Source organism: Nematostella vectensis, chromosome 4, assembly GCF_932526225.1.
Source record: "Nematostella vectensis chromosome 4, jaNemVect1.1, whole genome shotgun sequence".
Lineage (NCBI taxonomy): Eukaryota > Metazoa > Cnidaria > Anthozoa > Actiniaria > Edwardsiidae > Nematostella > Nematostella vectensis.
Window position 1 is genome coordinate 13,474,693 of NC_064037.1, and position 19,973 is coordinate 13,494,665.

Genomic DNA, 19,973 nt, shown 5'->3' on the forward strand with positions numbered 1-19,973 from the left:
TTGTTTGATAATGAGGGAGTCATAAAGAAAATTATAGCCTTAGGTTTGGCCATTTCAAAACAAAAAGGCTGGTTTAACCGCGCGGTACTGGAACTAGTCTTGCGTTTTTCAGCACTGGCGATGGCGCCCGATCACCGAACGGAGAGGTTTTTTTTTTTGCGATGATGATAACACCGAGTACCGCCGGCAAACAGGCTACCTCGAGCGTCTCTCTATTTAGTGGCCAGCGAGCTTGCGACGATTTGCCACTAAACAGAGAGACGTTCGAGGCTCTGGAACTATGGTACTTATCAATTTCGTACCCGCCGCAAAACAGTGAAACTCCGTTCCGGACAGGTGTTCTGACTTGCGTGACTCGTGACATTTTGCGCGGTTATTTGCATAATGTTGTTTTGGAGGATCGAGGATCGATCGCTCGAGGGTGAAATGTTACCGTCTGGCAAAGAATTGCCTTTGTAAACGGTGAAATCTCACAAAAACTATACCCAGACAAAGATAAAGTTAAAGAAATCTCTTATTGGGGCTTAGTAGAAGATGGCAGCCAACTATAGCAACGAGACGATCGAAATTTATTGGGAATTCGAGAATGCTATCTCTTTGTTCTCCATTGTTTTTCTGAGTCTTACAGCGCTAGGCACGGTCCTTCTCAATGGTTTCGCTCTTTTCTCCATCTACAAAGACCCGCTTAACTGCTTTCGTACCACTCTATCGACGTTTATGACCGGAATTCTGGTGTCGAACTTCCTAACTGGTTTGATTGTTGAGCCCGTTTTCGCTTTCCTTTATGGCTACTGGTACATCTACGATGAAGACCAAGTAGTCTACTACATGAAGTTAATCCGCATTTCGCAAATAATCTCCAGGGTCACTATCAATACTTCGTTCATGACAGTCCTAATGCTGGCCCTGGCCCAGTTGATTGGACTCAAATGGTCGTCTGCCTATGTAAAGTACTTCACGCCAAGGCTCGCCTCTGTTATTCTTGTGGGCATCTGGGTGTATGCTATATTTTTCGCGCTTATTCCAGAGATCGTTCATATGGACTCTCGCCATTCCTACGAGAACTACTTCCGCGTGGACTTGATCATGCATACATCAATGATCACCGTCTCTCTCGTTGTCATTTACATCGCCACATATTTCGTGTTTCAGAAAGCAATTCTTCGGTACGAGGCCTCGTTGGAAGCCGAACAGGGCACAAGTGAACAAGAAAACCATAACACCCCTAAAGCAGAAGTTGAGAGGGAGTTTGTCAAAGGCACCTTTATCGTTATAATCGTCTTGATTGTCACTATCTGGCCGGTCACCATCATGCTCTACATTTGGTCGTACCAAAGACAAAACATCACCGACAAGGTCTTCATCGAAGAGCTGATAGCGTTTGTGGTGTGTGAAGATTTCATGTTTCTCAAGTTTCTTCTGGATCCGCTGATTTTCGTGTGGCGTTTGCCAAAGTACCGCAAGGCTCTGGGAATGGTGTTTAGGAGTTTGAAGATGAAGTGCGGATGCGCGAGGGCAAGTCTTCCTCAAGCTGAGTACCACCAGGCGAATGCATCGGATGCCGACATGCATTTTGCCGACGAAGAGTTCATGGTCGAGACTGACTCTATCACTAATCCTGCTCTGGAGTTCGAGACTGATTCCGTGAACGCATGAACGTTTGAAAGGTATGAACAGTATGAACAGAAGGCCGCTAATTTAAAATCCAATGCTTAAATGATATCTAGTGAAGGAAGATAATTACAGTAGTTAACAAGAGCTTAAACACGGGTTTAAAATAAAATCTTGTGACAAAAGGAGGTGCACGGTTCTATTAATCCCTCCTTGTTTGCAAGTAACTAGGAGAAAGGGGGAGGGGTGGGGGTGAAGGCACATATATGCTTGCCCTATATCCAAGGTGTAGTTAGGGAAGGGTCATTATTTAACAGGGGGGAGGGTTGCTATTTTTTAAACATCAGTTTGGGAGAGGTATTCTGATCAATTTCCAGACCTCCTACAAAATATAAAAATTAATGTGATGCACCTTCTGCTTGCATTCCCATGACTTTCGTTTGGCATGCGTTGAAAATTATTATCCCCTAAAGTGTGGCCTCCACAGTTTTCATCTTTTGCCACTTTATTTGGTTTTATCAACTTCCATCAATTAATTTACAAATTTCGATTCATTTCAAAGTCCCCCCTTGCTAACTTTTCAGATTGGTGGTATTGGTGGTGGATACTGTTATTTAGGTTTTGACAATAATTAGCATTTCATATATTTGAAAATGGCAATATTTTCATGGGGGTATTGACTCCAGACCCCCTATTCAATATTATTATTCACACACATGAAAAATAGGCTCAAAATAATTTTTTCCAAGCTTGGTGGTGTTTAAGGCCAGCTCCACCCACCCTTATGGGTATGTCTTAGTCATTGCCCCCCCCCTCCCCCCCCCCACACACACAATAATTTTAGTTCTTTTTTGTTTTGTTCTGGGGGAGGGCCTTAATTTTTGGTCGCCTTTTGAGGGGAGGGTCACTATTTTGGGCTTTAGACTGGGGAGGGTTGCAATTTTTGAACCAGAAAAAATTAAACTTAGCAGCCCATCCCGTGATAAAAAATGACCTTTCCCTTAGTTCTATAGCAGGTAATATGGCTAAAGACATTTTGTGCCTAAAAGTGGATTTGGCTGAATGCCTAGACATGCTAGGTACAGTATAAACCTCCGGATGGTAAACTGCTATAGAAGCAAATGAACTATTCAATGCCGTTACGCCTATGGGGGCCCTTGAGACCTCCCCCCCCACCTGCCCCTCCAGTATTTTGGTCTGTAGTGGCCCTGCTCATATGCTCAGGTCTGGGGCGAACTCAAGTTACCCAATGGGTACCAGAGGTTTCAAATCAACATAAGCCAGTTGTATATACCTTATTACACTTAATTTTCACGTCACTTTAATGATTTTATAAGATTCACGAAAATTAAGTAACGCAAAAATTAGGATTCGCGAAAATTAAGTGAGTACATAATAAGCCTTTGGGGGAATATTGGCCGTTTAAAAAGCTTTATGGAAACACCTTGTCTATTTAGTCAAATGTACATATAGTACGGTAAGGGGTTGAGTTGGACTTGTATTTATAGATTTTTATGAAACTAAGTTTAGCCCACGCATCTTTTTGTAGATTTTTATGAAACTAAATTTAGCTTACGCATCTTTTTGTTACAAGTTTTTTCAGGTTTGATGATTACAGCACATTTTAATTCCACTTGTTTTGGTTGATTTTATTATCCCAAAATCGCGAAAATAGAGTGATCTGGTTTTTACGAAAATAGGAAAAGCGCAAAAAAAAGTGTCGCAAAATATCCCTACCCCACAATTTGCAAAATTTTGATGTCGAGAAAATTAAGTGTAATATGGTAGTATGCCGTATAGTATGTGAGATTCAAGCAAGAAATTACATTGCACAGTTAGGTGTTTGGTGATGCATAAGTTGTATTACCAGGGTTTAACACTACACTAAGTGATATTTTCTCAGATTTTTGGAGCGCTTTTCTTTACATCCCTTGTCAGGGAAGGTAGATTTAAATATTCTGATATTTTATCAGAAAAGAGAAGATGGGAGATGTGCCATGGAGAAAAGTCAATGTAAATCAATACCATCTCAGGGATGGGTCCAGAATTTCCAAGAAGAGACAAAGGCAAGGACGTTAAGAAAGGAGGGGGGATTTATTGTTTTTTTTTTCCTGCAGGTTTCCTTATATTTAAAAAATCTCTTAGAACAGGGGAGGGGTGGGGCCGCCTGACCTACCCTAAGATTTGCCCATGTATCTTGTGGCATGCTTATGTGCTCTGTGATTTTTTTTTTTTTAAATATTGAAAAAAAACATTAGATTTCTTTTTTCTAGTTTCAAAAGTGTGACAGGAAACTTTATTAGTCAGAAGCAGGAAATACTTTTAATGTGAAACTGTGGTTATGATTAGCACTCATATAATTTGTGTAGCAGGATATATAAACCTGCCCTTTTACCTGCATTTTTAATTGAATTTTACAGTGATTATAACAGTATATCACAAACTCTCGGCTTATTCTACACCGGCTTTAAGCTCCTTGTCAATCAGACTTTGAATTCTAAATTTTGGTCAAAAGCCATGTCGACTAATCCGGGATCCAAAAGTGTAATCCCTTGAAAGTCAGATTGACAGAAGCTAGAAAGCCATTTTTAGCCGTCGCCAAGTGGGGTATGATTTTAAAAATGGCATAATAATTTGGTGCTTCCTTCAACCTATGAGTTCTTCAGCACTTTTCAAAATGCCAAAATAGTTGGTTGTTCTCATTAGTTAACCTGTTAATTGACTGAACGGCGATAAACCACTATGTATGTAAATAAGTGATAAGAGAAAAAAAACTTGCTTTGCAAAGATATGTGTATCCAAGACGCCTTTAATAACTTTAAGTATGCAAAACAGTTTTCAGACCTTGTGCAGAAAAGTATGTAATGCTGCATGTATATATGAGTATAACTGTGAATATACAATAAAAAATGACGACCAAGTCGCATTAAGAGCGAGTGTTCCGTCCCCCCAGCCCCCAAGAATAGGAGGTCTAAAGTAACATCTTGAGTTGTGCAGCTTTTTGTTTTAGGGCACACCTAGCTTTTCGCTGAAGGGGGGTTGACTAAGTGGCAGTATATGGGGGCAGATTTATCTATAAAATGAGCACCAATTCAGGGTGCGTACCCAAAAAGGAAACACTGTATTGTTTTATGCCATCTCGGGCCTGTAACACCTCCCTGTCCCAGGTTCTGAAGTAAAAAGCAGCGGTGCAAAAATAGATGGATTGGGCGTGCACCCGAAAGGAATATTCCGTGTGGCATTCCCGGGAATCAACATAGGCATGGACACATAAAATTAAGCATATTGTATCAGGGTAGTCCATTCAAAGAGGTTAAAAGCCCCGGCATCTCGTAGAAAGCTTTCAATGCATTCTTTTAACGTTATAGAGTCACTTGCGCAGCAAGAGTCCAGCGCAGTAAGTTGAAGCCACTCCCCGTCTGGCTGACTTTGTTTCCTGACACGACACGATACACAAACATTGATAAAATATTGGGGGACAGGGTGCAGTAAAATGTAAAAAAAAAATATTATTATTTTTTGGGGGTAGGGGGGACGTGCCCACGTGACCCACCCCTGCTACGGCCCTGTAGGGGATATCCGCCAATTCTCCCATAAACTCGAGTTGATTTAGGTTTTTCTTAATTTTCCCAATATTGATTACCTGTTAACCTAAACCTCCATGCGAGATTTTGGTTGCTGTTGGCTGTTATTCATTTTTTTTAAACGTGCCCTTAAGGTGATAATATGAATGGGACTTTTCGTATCAAATGTGAAAAGAACATTTGAAAAACCAGTACACTCGTTTCCAGTCACACGTTCACCTTTTGCTTTTCGTTTCCGAATCGCGACTGTTTTTTTAGTGACGGAAGCCTTTTCGCAGTTATGGCGGCCGTTAGAAGGCCAACCAATGAGAGAACGCCGAGAAGCACCAGGCGTCAAGAAACCAGAGAGGATACATGCGTACATACGCACTAAATCAACAACAACGTAAAGCTAGGAACCAATTTGAACTCTATTCAGTTGCTGGCTTTGTGTTTATCGACATCCGTCCGGTGACAGTAGCTTAAGAGGCGATCCACTCTGATGTTGTTTTGGTTATGATCGATCTAAAGCTGCGACAAATGCAATTGGAAGAATTCCACAAAGTCATGATTGACGTCCACCAAAATCAAGTTGTGACTCGTAAAGTAAAGGCACAGGGTGCATGCGTGACTGAAAACGGGTGTAATCGATCAGAGAGAAAGTTGAATTACTCTCAGCTGTCATAGCGCACGGGGGTGCGCAGTCATAGGTACCATATGGTATTATATAAGAAATGGTCCACTTTTTAGCCCCCTGTGTGCTGCGCTAAGTGCACTGCGTACATTACCTAGTGTGTACATGTCAAACACAGCGCACATCACAAAGTGCTTAGTGAACATGACGAGCTGGTACTACACGCATCGCCTGTATACATGACGAGCATTGCGCACATCACCTAGTGTGGACATGACGAGCATTACGCACATCACGTAAGGCTTAGTGAACATCACGAGCTAGTACTGCACGAATCGCCTGTATTCATGACGAGCAATGCGCACATCACCTAGTGTGGACATGACGAGCACTGCGCACATCACCTAGTGTGTACATGACGAGCACTGCGCACATCACCTAGTAGATAGATATATATATATATATATCTTTTTTATTTATACACGGTAGTTCTATCAAGTTACATTGTTTTTCATAAAAGCCGTGTTTGATCTATTCAACTAATAAATAACATCATATATAATATAACAAGGACATTAAAAACTTTCGAAGAAACTGGGAGTCGGATCTGCTATGTTTGATTTAAACCTTCCAGGGGAGTTGAAATTCTTGCCTTTTCAGGAAGTTTATTCCATTCATAAGCCCCCCGATATCCAAAACGATTTTTACTATAATTTGTTCTAGGGAGGGGCAGTTTAAAACATGAAGATGCATCCCTAGTGTTATAGGGTGTGCACTTTCTTATAAATTTGTCAGATAAATATTTTGGGGATAAATCATTAGAGACCTTATACATTTCGATTGTTAAAAGTTTTAATATCCGGGTAGACAATTTATCCCATCCCAATTCCTCAAGTAGGGGCCCGCTGCTAGTTTCATAACTTGGAAATGTGGTTATTCTAGCAGCTCGGTTTTGTAATTTTTGTAATTTTGAGGCTAGATTCGCCCCTAGCCCCTCCCAAACCGCACTGCAATAATCGAAGTATGGTTGTACAAATGCTTGGTAAATGATTTTAGGGAGGACGGGGGTGGGGGGGTGGGGGGGTGGGGGGGTGGGGGGGGGGGCAAATTGTCTAACTCGTTTTAGTGCACCAGTTGCACTTGTCAGTTTTTTAGAGGTTTCGTCGATGTGTTTTGACCATGTCAGGGTTTCATCGATGTGTACTCCTAGACATTTCGCGTTTTTTACCCTTTGGACTTCGGTGTTCCCATTTTTCAGCGAAGGGCAAGACACATGACGAGCACTGCGCACATCACCTAGTGGGACATGACGAGCACTGCGCACATCACCTAGTGTGTACATGACGAGCACTGCGCACATCACCTAGTGTGTACATGACGAGCACTGCGCACATCACCTAGTGTGTACATGACGAGCACTGCGCACATCACCTAGTGGGACATGACGAGCACTGCGCACATCACCTAGTGTGGACATGACTAACACTGCGCACATCACCTAGTGTGTACATGACGAGCACTGCGCACATCACCTAGTGTGTACATGACGAGCACTGCGCACATCACCTAGTGGGACATGACGAGCATTACGCACATCACCTAGTGTGTACATGACGAGCACTACGCACATCACCTAGTGTGTACATGACGAGCACTACGCACATCACCTAGTGTCTACATGACGAGCACTGCGCACATCACCTAGTGTGTACATAAAGAGCACTGCGCACATCACCTAGTGTGGACATGACGAGCACTGCGCACATCACCTAGTGTGTACATGACAAGCACTGCGCACATCACCTAGTGGGACATGACAAGCACTGCCCACATCACATAGTGTGGACATGACGAGCACTGCGCACATCACCTAGTGTGTACATGACGAGCACTACGCACATCACCTAGTGTGTACATGACGAGCACTGCGCACATCACCTAGTGTGGACATAAAGAGCACTGCGCACATCACCTAGTGTGTACATGACAAGCACTGCCCACATCACCTAGTGTGTACATGACAAGCACTGCCCACATCACCTAGTGTGTACATGACAAGCACTGCGCACATCACCTAGTGTGTACATGACAAGCACTGCGCACATCACCTAGTGTGTAAATGACGAGCACTGCGCACATCACCTAGTGTGGACATGACGAGCACTGCGCACATCACCTAGTAGATAGTTATATATATATATATATATATATATCTTTTTTTTATACACGGTAGTTCTATCAAGTTACATTGTTTTTCATAAAAGCCGTGTTTGATCTATTCAACTAATAAATAACATCATATATAATATAACAAGAACATTAAAAACTTTCGAAGAAACTGGGAGTCAGATCTGCTATGTTTGATTTAAACCTTCCAGGGGAGTTTGAAATTCTTGCCTTTTTAGGGAGTTTATTCCATACATAAGCCCCCCGATATCCAAAACGATTTTTACTATAATTTGTTCTAGGGAGGGGCAGTTTAAAACATGAAGATGCATCCCTAGTGTTATAGGGTGTGCACTTTCTTATAAATTTGTCAGATAAATATTTTGGGGATAAATCATTAGAGACCTTATACATTTCGATTGTTAAAAGTTTTAATATCCGGGTAGACAATTTATCCCATCCCAATTCCTCAAGTAGGGGCCCTCTGCTAGTTTCATAACTTGGAAATGTGGTTATTCTAACAGCTCGGTTTTGTAATTTTTTGTAATTTTGAGGCTAGATTTGCCCCTAGCCCCTCCCAAACCGCACTGCAATAATCGAAGTATGGTTGTACAAATGCTTGGTAAATTGTTTGTAGGGAGGACGGGGGGGGGGGGGGGGGAAGTGGGGGGGGGCAAATTGTCTAACTCGTTTTAGTGCACCAGTTGCACTTGTCAGTTTTTTAGAGGTTTCGTCGATGTGTTTTGACCATGTCAGGGTTTCATCGATGTGTACTCCTAGACATTTCGCGTTTTTTACCCTTTGGACTTCGGTGTTCCCATTTTTCAGCGAAGGGCAAGACACATGACGAGCACTGCGTACTTCACCTAGTGTATAACGAGCAGTGAACCTTTCACCTAGTGAACACATGCCAAGCGATGCACACATCATCTACTGTGAACATGACGAACTATGCGCACATTAGGGACCTTAAGCAACGACGACGGCAACGTGGACGACGACGGCAAGAAGCAATGCAATTTGATTCAGAATTCAATAGCAGCACGTTAAAATGCGTTCTGTCTTATACATTTCAGACGTTTTCCATAAAACCACGAAGTGAAACTTTAAGTTTCATGGTCAGTTGAGAACGCGGACGTTAGCACTGTAAACTCCACTAACTATGTTCGCTACTGTAGAAACAATGTCCTTAGTTTATTTTGATTTGTCTCTGACTATAATGGTTATCTGATTCCGTTGCAATAAAATTATTATTGATCGCCACGCGCGAAAACATCTCTTTCGATCTTGTTGTCCTAGCCGTCGTTGTCGTCCTTGCCTAAGGTGCCTGCTTGCTTAAGGTCACCTAGTGTGTACATGACAAATTTGTTGGAAAATTGATTGAAGCGCTTTCGCGACCGACAAACGAGGACGGCTGCAAATGATACTAACGGGCCATATACTATATAAGATAACTTTACCGAAAAAAAATCAGGCAAGCAATCTCCGGTAATGGGGATACCGACGTTTATAACACCTTCTGAAAAGGGTGTATATATTTTAAATAAATCTAAATAAATTTTAAAGACACTACTCGTTTAGGAAGTTCAAGTTAATGATAAATCATTTAAACCATTTTGCTACTCTGTTTTGATAAACATATCATCCCGCCATTCATTGGCTGTATTGTGATCTCTAAGGCACCTTGGTGATTTAGGCGTAGAAACCTTCAAACTTGACGAACAACACCAGACTCCCATTTTTACGCTTGCTTTTAACTTGAACAAGTCAGAATTTTACCATAAACTCCAAATACTGCCAAGACAACGACAGATAACCGAGATAACTAGGTCTTTCGCACAAAAGGTTTTGCAGGATCAGTGATGATGTATAAGTTAGCGTTTTGCGTTTTTATTACCGTCACTGTACGTCTTGCAAGTGGGAATCAATTCGTTGCGAGAAACACCATGGAAAGGAGAAGTGCAAAAAGTGCCGGCAGATTCCGCAAACACGTCCATACTTACCTTAACGTCGACGGAGGGGCAAGGATTCTGGTCGCAAGACAAAGCGCGTGTGTATTGGCGTGTCTGAGGAATGACACCTGCTTTTCGCTGAATCTGGCGGCCAAGGCTGATGCTAATCGTCAGTTTTGGTGCGAGATTCTTGCCACGGACAAATACAACATGTCACATAAACTCAACGAAATGAACGAGACCTCCCTACACTTCAGCATTGGTGTAAGTAATATATTACGCTTTATTTTCTATGGTGGCGCACGTCTTGTTGTCAGTTATATCATCTAAAAATCAAACATTTCTTACCTAAACTTATTTCCGTAGTTTTAACTCAAGTCTATACTTCGGGAGGCGCCTTTTGATTAGTTGCTTTCGAAAATCAAGGTTTATATCAAGGTATATTTTTTAAGAGAAAGCGAGATTTTTATAATCACAGCAGAACTACTGAGAACCCCGCCGCTAATTTTAAGTCGAACTTAAAAATATCAAATTCTTTGATTTTTTTACTGGACTCCAAAAAATAAACGGGGAGTTCTTTAAGTTCCAAAGCTCAAAGATTCTTCCGATTCTGCTATCCCCTAGTGTGGTCTCTCGCCAATGGATTGTCCTATCCAATAACAACAGAACTTGAAGACTAAATGCAACACTCTCAAAAGTCATTTTGAGATTTGCTTAGTGGCGGTAAAGTACCGCAACAGAATTGAGAATGAATCACATAAGAAAAGTTCTAACTCACTAAATTTCACATTCTGGTGTTATTATACTAAATCTGAGTGAACTCTGAGCACATATTTCCACCTGGTTTTGAAATTATTAATTAAACACGGTTACGAGCTTGCATGGTTTTACCGTCTCCAAGCAGCAAAGCACGCATGTAATTATACTCTAAATATTTCGAAAAGGCGTGAAAATAGCTAGAAAATTTGTATTGGAAGTTTGATAAGAATTCATTCAGGAATTTGTTTGTAAGGTCTGATTTCCGTAGCACCCTTTATTAAGAACAATATGTCCTTTTAATAGCAAAGACATGCAACAAAAGCCAATAATTATGTTTGCTTCTAAAAACATTTTTGGTACACCTAGTCATAGACTCGTTTAATGAAAATCATGTACAATATATGGATCTCCAACTAATAAACTCTCGGTGTGTAAAAGATGGGCTCCAGATCCTAACAAGTTAAAAAAATAGGAGGATAAATTTAAAAGTTTGTCATTTACTCACTAAATCTACTTACTAAATCTTTGTTCTAGCCGTAGAAGCGTGCGTAAATAGCAAAAACATTAAATTAACAATAAACTCTTTTTTTTCCAAAATTTTGTTTATTTGGATTAAATAAACTTTTGTTATTATACTCTTTAGGATGAGGCACAATTTAGAAAATGAAAACGAATTAAACGCTCGTCCTAGAGATTTTATGCTAATGCAGGGGAGACGGAAGGGGAGGGGCAGGGGGGCGCCAACCCCCCCCCCCCCCCCCCCCACACACACACACACTTTTCTGCGCGGATGTTTCTTAGATATATATGAACGTTTTTTTAAATCAACGGGGCTCAAGCGGTGTATATGCAACCGACAACAAATTTGTTGAACAGTTTAAAATCCCCGCGTTCTAAATAGGATTTGGAACCGCCAAACCCCCGTGAGCCAACTAAGAGGTCATTAATTGACAATTAATTTTATAATTTTAAAATAGAAGCGTTAAACGACCAGAAAGGCGTAATGCGCCATTGAAATTGCTTTGTGTTGTTGTGAACAACATGCCATAAATTTCTCCTGAGAAGCTTTCTTCCACTATATCAATATTTTTAGTGCGTTTCCTGGAAAAAATGTTAAAGAATTCGGCTAGAAAACTAGCTCGCGCTAAACTTTGAAATGTTGTGCTCAAGTACAAGCTTGGGTTTATTATCATTGAGCTAGGTAGAAAACTGAAGTTATCTCATCCCTGTAAAACGATTACTTAAAATGGCGTCGCATGGAATCGAGGACGCCGGACAGTGGCTTATGCAAATGAGCATCTGTTCCAAATACCCTTAGCTATACAAGCTACATGTACCACACAACAGCTCTCAATTTAGATGGTAGTACGGTAGTTCTGTGGGAAAGACTGTGAAGGTCTGAGTTTTTCTTTAATTGAATAGAGTCCCTGTTATGATGGACCGTGCTTGCATGGGGGCAGCTGCCGAGCTTCGTACCATGATGACAACTACACTTGTTCTTGCCAACGAGGGTACAACGGAAGAAATTGCGAAAATGGTAGGTAACAGAAAGTAAGCCATCCTGTCGAACTATTATTCATTTATAACACTCTTTTTTTTACAATCTATCAATCAAACAGGACTTGGCTCTTCCCAAGAACTACCTGGACTCTCGTGCAAGCAAATTCGGGACCAGTCATTCCATCGTCGCAGAGAAAGCGGAGAATATTGGCTTGACCCTTCTGGTACTCAGCAGCCATTGCGCGCTTTCTGTGACATGCAGACTGACAAAGGTGTGTATTAATTTGTTTTTTTTTTTAATTTTTCGCTTATGAAAAATAACCGTTTAAATGGCTCAAAATGTTTTTTTTAGGAGGCTGGACATTGATCTCACAAACTGAAATCAAAGAGTTACCGATCATATATTCCAATTTGGTATGGTCGAGTAATTACCGTGATATTGCACAATATAACCATGGAATGCTACTGATAGAAGAATCGGGGATACAACAGCTCAGGGACTTCATCGGTTTCACGCAGCTAAGGTGGAGATGCCATAAGCTTAGAGTCGGTCGCACTATCGACATCATGACAACTAATGATAGCATGGGAGCGGCTGTAGTAGATCACTTCTTGGTCCGGTATGCTCCTCCACCAGCTTGTGGATCTTTCGTTCGTTTGCCAGGCGACAACTCTACTTTGACTCAAAACTGCGCCAAGTGGGGCAAAACAAGCTCTTCGGTAGAGATCAACCGTTGGGGGCATTACGAATACTATGGTAACAAGAGGATGTATGAACGAGTATGTGTGTGGTCTGGTCACCTTGCATTAAATATGTCTCCTGCCACCACAAATCCATTGATGTGTGATGATAAAGAAAACCAATTGTCAATTGGCGACAAGTGGCAGCTATTTGTGCGATGATATCAAAGACAAAACGACACCAAATGTAGAGTTTTAGGGACGTCGAAGCTAGCATTCGGAAAAAAACGCTGATTTTTTTTAGCAAAATAACTATCAATAGTAAAGCAAAAATAGCACTTGTTTTTTAGATCTGGTAGAAATGCTGGGAATGTGTACAGTTATGTTTGTCTTGCTTCATTATTGATTTATTCATTTATTCGTATTCATTCATCCATTTGTTGTCCGTTTGTTTGTTTGCTTGTTTGTTTGTTTGCTTGTTTGTTTGTTTGTTTGTTTGTTTGTTTATTTGTTTGTTTGTTGGTTTGTTGGTTTGTTGGTTGGATGGTTGGTTGGTTGGTTGTTTGCTTATTTGTTTGTTTGTTTGTTTGTTTGTTTGTTTGTTTGTTTGTTTGTTTGTTTGTTTGTTTGTTTGTTTGTTTGTTTGTTTGTTTGTTTGTTTGTTTGTTTGTTGGTTGGTTGGTTGGTTGGTTGGATGGTTGGATGGTTGGTTGGTTGGATGGTTGGATGGTTGGTTGGTTGGTTGGTTGGTTGGTTGGTTGGTTGGATGGTTGGTTGGTTGGATGGTTGGTTGGTTGGTTGGTTGGATGGTTGGTTGGTTGGATGGTTGGTTGGTTGGATGGTTGGTTGGTTAGTTGGTTGTTTAGTTGGTTGTTTGTTTGGTTGGTGGTTGGTTGGTTGGTTGGTTGGTTGGTTGGTTGGTTGGTTGGTTGGTTGGTTGGTGTGCTTAAAAAGTGCTCCAAAATCAAAATACTGCTCAAATAGTGCTCATTGGCGAAAAGAAAATTACCGTAAATTTTTTAAACAATTTAGAGATAAGTTTTCTTTTAATTAAAATTTGAATAAAAGAAAGAATATTGCTTTTATGAAATACATGCATTATAGAATATCTTATATTGTTGTCCATGAACGGGTAAATCACACTTTAGGGTATAACAACTAACTGTATAATAAATGACTTTGTTCTCTTTTGTGTTTGTTTACCATTGTTATTTGGATACTACTAAAAAACAATGTTCATTTATAAACATCACCAATGTCAATAATGTCAAACCTGATAACAGACCTTAATTATAACGATATCCTAACGAGAAATAATACAATAGATGAAATACAGGAAAACATGGCAAACAGATCTTGTAGATAAGGAATTCTATTATTGTAATGAACTCCACAAGCTACCCAATATTTGTGGTTACCAAAGCACAGGCTGCCCATTAAAATGTCGAAATCACCAGTCTTACAGTCTTAGCCTAGTTGAAATAATATTATTTGTAGTCAAGGAAACTAGAAATGTCTATATAAGAAGTTTACTTGTTTACCCCAATAGTCTCGGGAAAACATCTCGCCCCTCCCTTGTGCTGCTCGTATTTTCTCATTTAAGCCAAGGACCATTTGTTCTCCCTCGTGTTTCCTCTCTAGCACATGATAGCGAGTACTTCCCCTATCTTATTGCTAATACAGCAATAGGAATAATAAACTACAGGTGCGTGCCCAGGATTGGCTGAGGGGGGGGGGGGGGTGCGCAGTCATTGGAATCATATGGAAAAGCATAGTATTTGAAGATTCCTTAATAATAAATGGGGGGGGGGGGGGGTGTGCGCGCACCCTGCGTACCCCCCTGTGTACGCGCCTGAACTATTTATTGGCGCTGGTACATCCGTTGACTGTCTCTTTTTCGTTCTGTTTGTCTCTGAGACGGAGCTCCCCCCTCCCGCTGTTTTTTCTGTTCTATCTTGCCCTTCCCGCCGCTTTGTCGTTGTATGTGATATTATGATATTATTTACTCGACGAACGCGCGTCTTTTAATTGCTATCCACACAAAGCGGATACAAAACGAGAAAATATAAAGACTAAATCTATCAATTTTTAAATTTTTAGATTTGACATGTCTTTAAAAAAATTCGCGTAACAAGGAAAAGGAACAGGGTTTTATACAGGTACACTGTTATACTGTTCAACTTTGTAGAAGACATGGCCTTTTTCACGCTGGTTTGGATTAGCTTGCTCCTGTAACGAAAAAAAATTCATTGATAAGCATTACCTCGCAGTATTGTTTTAGGATTTTTAGTAACGCTCAACGGATAAACAAGAGCGAAAATGCCGCCAACTCCAGAATATTTCCTAAAGCTTTGGGTTATCGTATTATCAATCACCGTTCGACTTCCTGTGTGCGTATCGATGCAGGATGCAGCGAAAGCGGATGTTCATACCTATCATTCTTGTGCAGGCCCGTACCCATGATATCCCGTACCCAGAGAGGGGGGAGTGAGTTCTCTGATAAAAATCTGACCACCCCCGAAAAAAACAAAAAGGGATTTTTGTATGCCTTTGAAGTATCTCCACGGGACGCTTATTGTCGGATTTGGCTACATACCAGAATGATCTAGCTTATGGTTTATAGTTTTGTCTACGAATAGCATGTCTATTGAGAACCGAAAGTGGACCTTCGGCCGTTGTGGGGGGGGGGGGGGGGGGGGGGGGGTGCACCCGCCTGGGCACGGGCCTGTAGTGTTTTATTGGGCCGCGTTACTAGCGTGGTATCAAATAACACAGGTCGTACAGCTTATATTAAGGACATTCAAGACACAGATAGGCTGTGCGTAATCAGTTTTGCCAAGATGATCAAGTGTTCTATCATATATTTCGTTTTTTGCGCTACCCTTGCTAGCGGTGCTGCTCTAAGTGAGGAAAGCAAGTCTTCTCAGCGACATGTGCGCAGCGCTCAGCTCAACACCAATGTCATACAGGAGCTGAAGGCGGCTCAGTCCAAACTAAAAGCTCTCGAGGCCAAGTAAGTATTTCCATCCAATGGCGGTTTATTGTTTGACGTTTCAACTCAATTTTTCGAGTCGTTGAAGGCATTAAAATCTTGTTGGTTGTAGGATAATTCTAAAGAAACATCGTCGACGAAACATATGTTAGAAATGTTGTGTCTATCGTTCTATTGAGTTAAAATGAATTAATTTCCAGCCGACGTTACTCCAGTAAGCGCCCCATAGTTTCGACGCGCTTTTTTGTGCCATATTCCTACGTGGCATCACATTTCATTATATAAGGGCTCCCATCACTATTAAGGCCAGTTTACCCTAGCTAGACCTATACCTTCACCTTATGTCTGTCCCTACATGAAAGCCCGATAAAGAGCTACATCTGATGGGCCAAGAAAAAACGTGGTAGCTACTGTGTATTCTCGTGTGAGTTCGCGCATTAATTTTGACCTTTGTTCGTCAGCATGCTCACGATTTATGTTTCTTGAAGGTTCAACGCATTGGTAGAAAATCGAGTCCTGATGTTGAAAGGCTAGTAACGTAATCATCTTGAATTGTATCGTGATATGATAATGACCCTCTTATAACCAGGCTTTCTCCAAATACAGTAGCGGATCCAGGATTTCCCGAATGTGTGGGGGCAAAGGGCGGCTAAACTGCAGAATACCCGTCCACTTATTTGCATTTTCCTTAAATTTACTGCCTCGTTCTATAGAAATCGAGGTGTGAAGTCTCATTGTTAACTCTTTGTGGACGGGTATTCTGCAGTTGCTCCCAAAGGGCACCAACCCAATACATATGGCAAAGATAATTTGTGAATCCTATCTCTGAGTCAACTTCTGACATATGGAATATTGTTCATATTAAGAGATGTTAAATGTCGCCAAGATGACGTATGTCGTGTGTTAACAGATATTATTTGTCGCTAAGACGACGTGAGTCGCGTGTTAACAGATGTTAAATGTCGCTAAGATGACGTGTGTATCGCTAGTCATATCAGCAGATATTAAATATTGCTAAGGTAACGTAAGTCATATCAGCCGATGTAATATGCCGCTAAGGTAACGTTAGTCATATCAGCAGATGTTATATGACGCTAAGGTAACGTTAGTCGTGTGTCAACAGGTCGAGATGGGCGTGACGGTAGGGATGGAGCGTCAGGACCAAAAGGTAACTCTTACTAAACCGCTTAAAGAAGGCCATCACGCCGCCATTTTGTTCTCCCGCTCAATGGCGAGTCGCACAAAGCATCCATTTCCATCGGCTAATTCAAGCGAGTAACCAAGATATTCTAAATCAAATATCGTCAATAACATATCAGACTTCATTCGTGGATTGTTATTTTGAAGTTTCCTTGCGAATAAACCGCTGTATTTTCAATGAAAAACAATAACAAAGAAGTGTGTGATCGACTTTCTTTAATCTATTTTTTGGCATTTTTTTCAAACTCAATATTTTGTCAATCTCGATAATGACTAGGTGACGCAGGCCCTCCTGGGCCACAAGGAGCACAGGGACCCCAAGGGATCAGCGGAGGCGGAGTTCAGTACGTTCGCTGGGGAAGAACCTTGTGTCCATCATATTCTGAACTCGTCTATAAAGGTATGCGCTAAGATTCCCTTGAAACACATTGGATACGTACTAACATTTTTGCAACTGTTGGTAAACACATCAGAGAGGACTGGGGCTCGTTTCTCAAAACACCCGAGAATTCTCGGGCCCGAAAACGATTTATTCCTTAAATTTGAAAAGCTGGCTAATTTCTATAACATTTATGGTATCTAAATGTGTTGAAATATCGTAAAACATCGTATTTTACCACAAACATTCATGTAAAGGATAATTCTCTTTATAGATTTATAGATCTTGATCTTTCCCGAACTTCTCGGGCCTGAAATTCACCTGGCTAAAATATTAAGAAAGTTCTCGGGACCTCGCAGTCACCCGGGCCGAGTCAGCAAGAATTGCCCTATTGAGCGAAACCATTTGGAATATGAACCAAGAGGAAGTTCAAACTGTTCTTGAACATGAAAGCGGTTCCCAAAGAGGAAAACATGCGAAATTTTGGGCAAAAATGCAAAATTAAGTTTTCGGGCCCGGGAATTCTCGGGTGTTTCGAGAAACGGGCGCCTGGTCAGGAAACGAAGCAAACTCCTATTCGTCATTTTTAGGTTGCGCGGGGAATTGTACCTAGTGATAAGCGAACAGCATGCAGAGAAGGGGGGACTTAATTCAACATGGCGTCGAACAATGCCTATGTTGATGTTGCAACCGAACTAACCAATATATTCCGCGAGCAGAATTACAAAAACCTAACATTTTCTAGCTTTCTTTTAGCATCATATCAACATGTTTACCACGCCATGTTGAATTCGATACTGTGTCCCAAAATACATGGAATTGTTACATTAATAATGAGGCTGTTGACAAATTAGTATAATCGTGACAAAATTTTTCGTGGTTAGGTCGCATGGCAGGTGAGCATTACACGCATACAGGAGGTGGGGTAAACTACCTCTGTCTGACAGAAAACCCTGTCTACGGCAAATACAAGGATGGACTACAGCCAGGGAGCTTACTTTACACTACCGAATATGAGGTGACAAGTTCGAACCCGTTCACGAAAAACGTCCACGGACATGATGCACCCTGCGCCGTGTGCTATGTCAGTTCCCGCAGCGCCACGTTACTGATACCTGGAACGAACGTGTGTCCCGCAGGATGGTCCCGCGAGTACCACGGGTACCTAATGACAGCACACCGAGGCCATGCGCATCCTTATGAGTTCATATGCGTGGATAAGGAACCCGAGACTCTAATAGGTAGTAGTGGTGGTACTGGCGGAGCGCTGCTGTATCCTGTAAGCGGTGTGTGCGGGCACGGTGTTCCATGTGGGCCGTACGTCGCTGGCCGGGAATTGACATGCGCAGTGTGTACTCGATAGTCGGATGCTGGCTTCTTCGGTGGAATGAGACGGTTCGATTACTTTGGCTCTGGTAACATAGTTTAGAAGTGGCAGCAGAAGAAAATTGAACTTGTAAGAGCTATCTGCGCGTATTCGTTTAGACTGCAAACGACAGCGCTTTGCGCATGTCGGCTGGAAAAAATTACAATTACCTAATCTAGCTACACATGTTCTCATAACTCTTTTTATTGCTATTGCGCCGACCCAAAATCCAAATAGTGAGACTGCGCTGACGTCCCTATGGCGCACGCGAAAGCAAACCGAATCCCGTGCACAAGGAAAGCATTCTTTTTTTTTTGCCGCCTCAGCGATGATGCAAACAGTCATTGGAGTCATCAAACAACAATGGTATTATAAGATTATGATTTTAATCATATTTTTGCCTGCAGATGTTTATATTAGCTCTTTCTTTCTCGCAGAAAAGTCGAACATTTCGTTTCGTATGGTCTAGCTTTAATGTTAATAGTCCCAATAACGGAACTTCAAACCCTTCAAGCCTCTTGGTTGTCTTTTATACTTTAAATGCGCAAAATATGCGCGAATATATATATTTATATATAGCTTTTTACATTTTTACAAGAAAAAAAAACTAATGTTAGGCTAGCAGTTTACTTCAATATTCTTGCTGTTAAATAACAAAAAAAATATCATTCATTCCCCCAAAATGTGACAATATGGACATTATGGAAAAGTTTTTCGCTACGTTAACACCCAAAACCAGTTTCTTAACATACTAAGGATTCTTAGAATATATGTTTTGTTACTACATAAGATAGAGGCCCGAGCATATTTGCGTCCAAACAAGTTCGAGATACATAAAGATACATAAATTAAAGTGTTTATAGAGTTACTTAATTTGTAGGGTTAATAACAGTTATCCTTGGGTCGCGACTATCAAGACCGGCCGGAGGAGTTATATATTAACAAAGCATCCACAAGTTATCTCTACATGTTATGTAGACGAGCTACCCAGCTCCGCCACCGAAGAAGTTCTCCGCAACGGCCCCGCGCCCTGCTGAAGCTCCGCTGTCGGAAAGGTTAGTGGGGTCACTCCCACTGGCTGCTTGGCGGGCCTCTCCTGGTACCAGGGAGGGGTCCGAGAGGATTGATGTAGTCCGGCTAATGTCTCGTAACGCAGCAAGAACGGCTGTG

The 19,973-nt window shown here is 41.4% G+C and overlaps 4 protein-coding genes across 7 annotated transcripts in view; 3 read left to right on the forward strand and 1 right to left on the reverse strand.

Moving 5' to 3' along the window:
* The first annotated feature begins 176 nt into the window (after window positions 1–176).
* LOC5511022 lies at window positions 177–2,969 on the forward strand. The gene has a single exon (XM_032380273.2). The coding sequence runs from the start codon at window positions 535–537 to the stop codon at window positions 1,654–1,656; it is 1,122 nt and encodes a 373-aa protein (XP_032236164.2). The 5' UTR covers window positions 177–534; the 3' UTR covers window positions 1,657–2,969.
* A 5,720-nt stretch (window positions 2,970–8,689) lies between these two features.
* Window positions 8,690–13,363, forward strand: LOC116617535. The gene is made up of 4 exons (XM_032380274.2): window positions 8,690–10,190; window positions 12,108–12,222; window positions 12,305–12,457; window positions 12,538–13,363. The coding sequence occupies exons 1-4, from the start codon at window positions 9,837–9,839 to the stop codon at window positions 13,086–13,088; spliced, it is 1,173 nt and encodes a 390-aa protein (XP_032236165.2). The 5' UTR covers window positions 8,690–9,836; the 3' UTR covers window positions 13,089–13,363.
* Window positions 13,364–15,643: 2,280 nt separating this feature from the next.
* On the forward strand, window positions 15,644–19,653 carry LOC5511033 (short-chain collagen C4). Of its 2 annotated transcripts, none has more exons than XM_001631435.3 (5): window positions 15,644–15,879; window positions 16,347–16,387; window positions 16,982–17,026; window positions 17,336–17,458; window positions 18,322–19,653. In XM_001631435.3, the coding sequence occupies exons 1-5, from the start codon at window positions 15,707–15,709 to the stop codon at window positions 18,798–18,800; spliced, it is 861 nt and encodes a 286-aa protein (XP_001631485.3). In that variant the 5' UTR covers window positions 15,644–15,706; the 3' UTR covers window positions 18,801–19,653. The 2 variants fall into 2 exon arrangements, with proteins under 2 accessions (XP_001631485.3, XP_048582455.1); XM_048726498.1 differs by lacking the exon at window positions 15,644–15,879 and adding an exon at window positions 16,227–16,261.
* Window positions 19,173–19,973, reverse strand: part of LOC5511024 (MLX-interacting protein) — a 32,890-nt gene continuing 32,089 nt past the window's right edge. For all 3 annotated transcript variants that reach the window (XM_032380275.2, XM_001631403.3, XM_032380276.2), the window contains one exon: window positions 19,173–19,968. In XM_032380275.2, coding sequence (XP_032236166.2) covers window positions 19,787–19,968 — 182 coding nt within the window. In that variant the 3' untranslated portion in view covers window positions 19,173–19,786. The remainder of the gene's footprint in view (window positions 19,969–19,973) is intronic.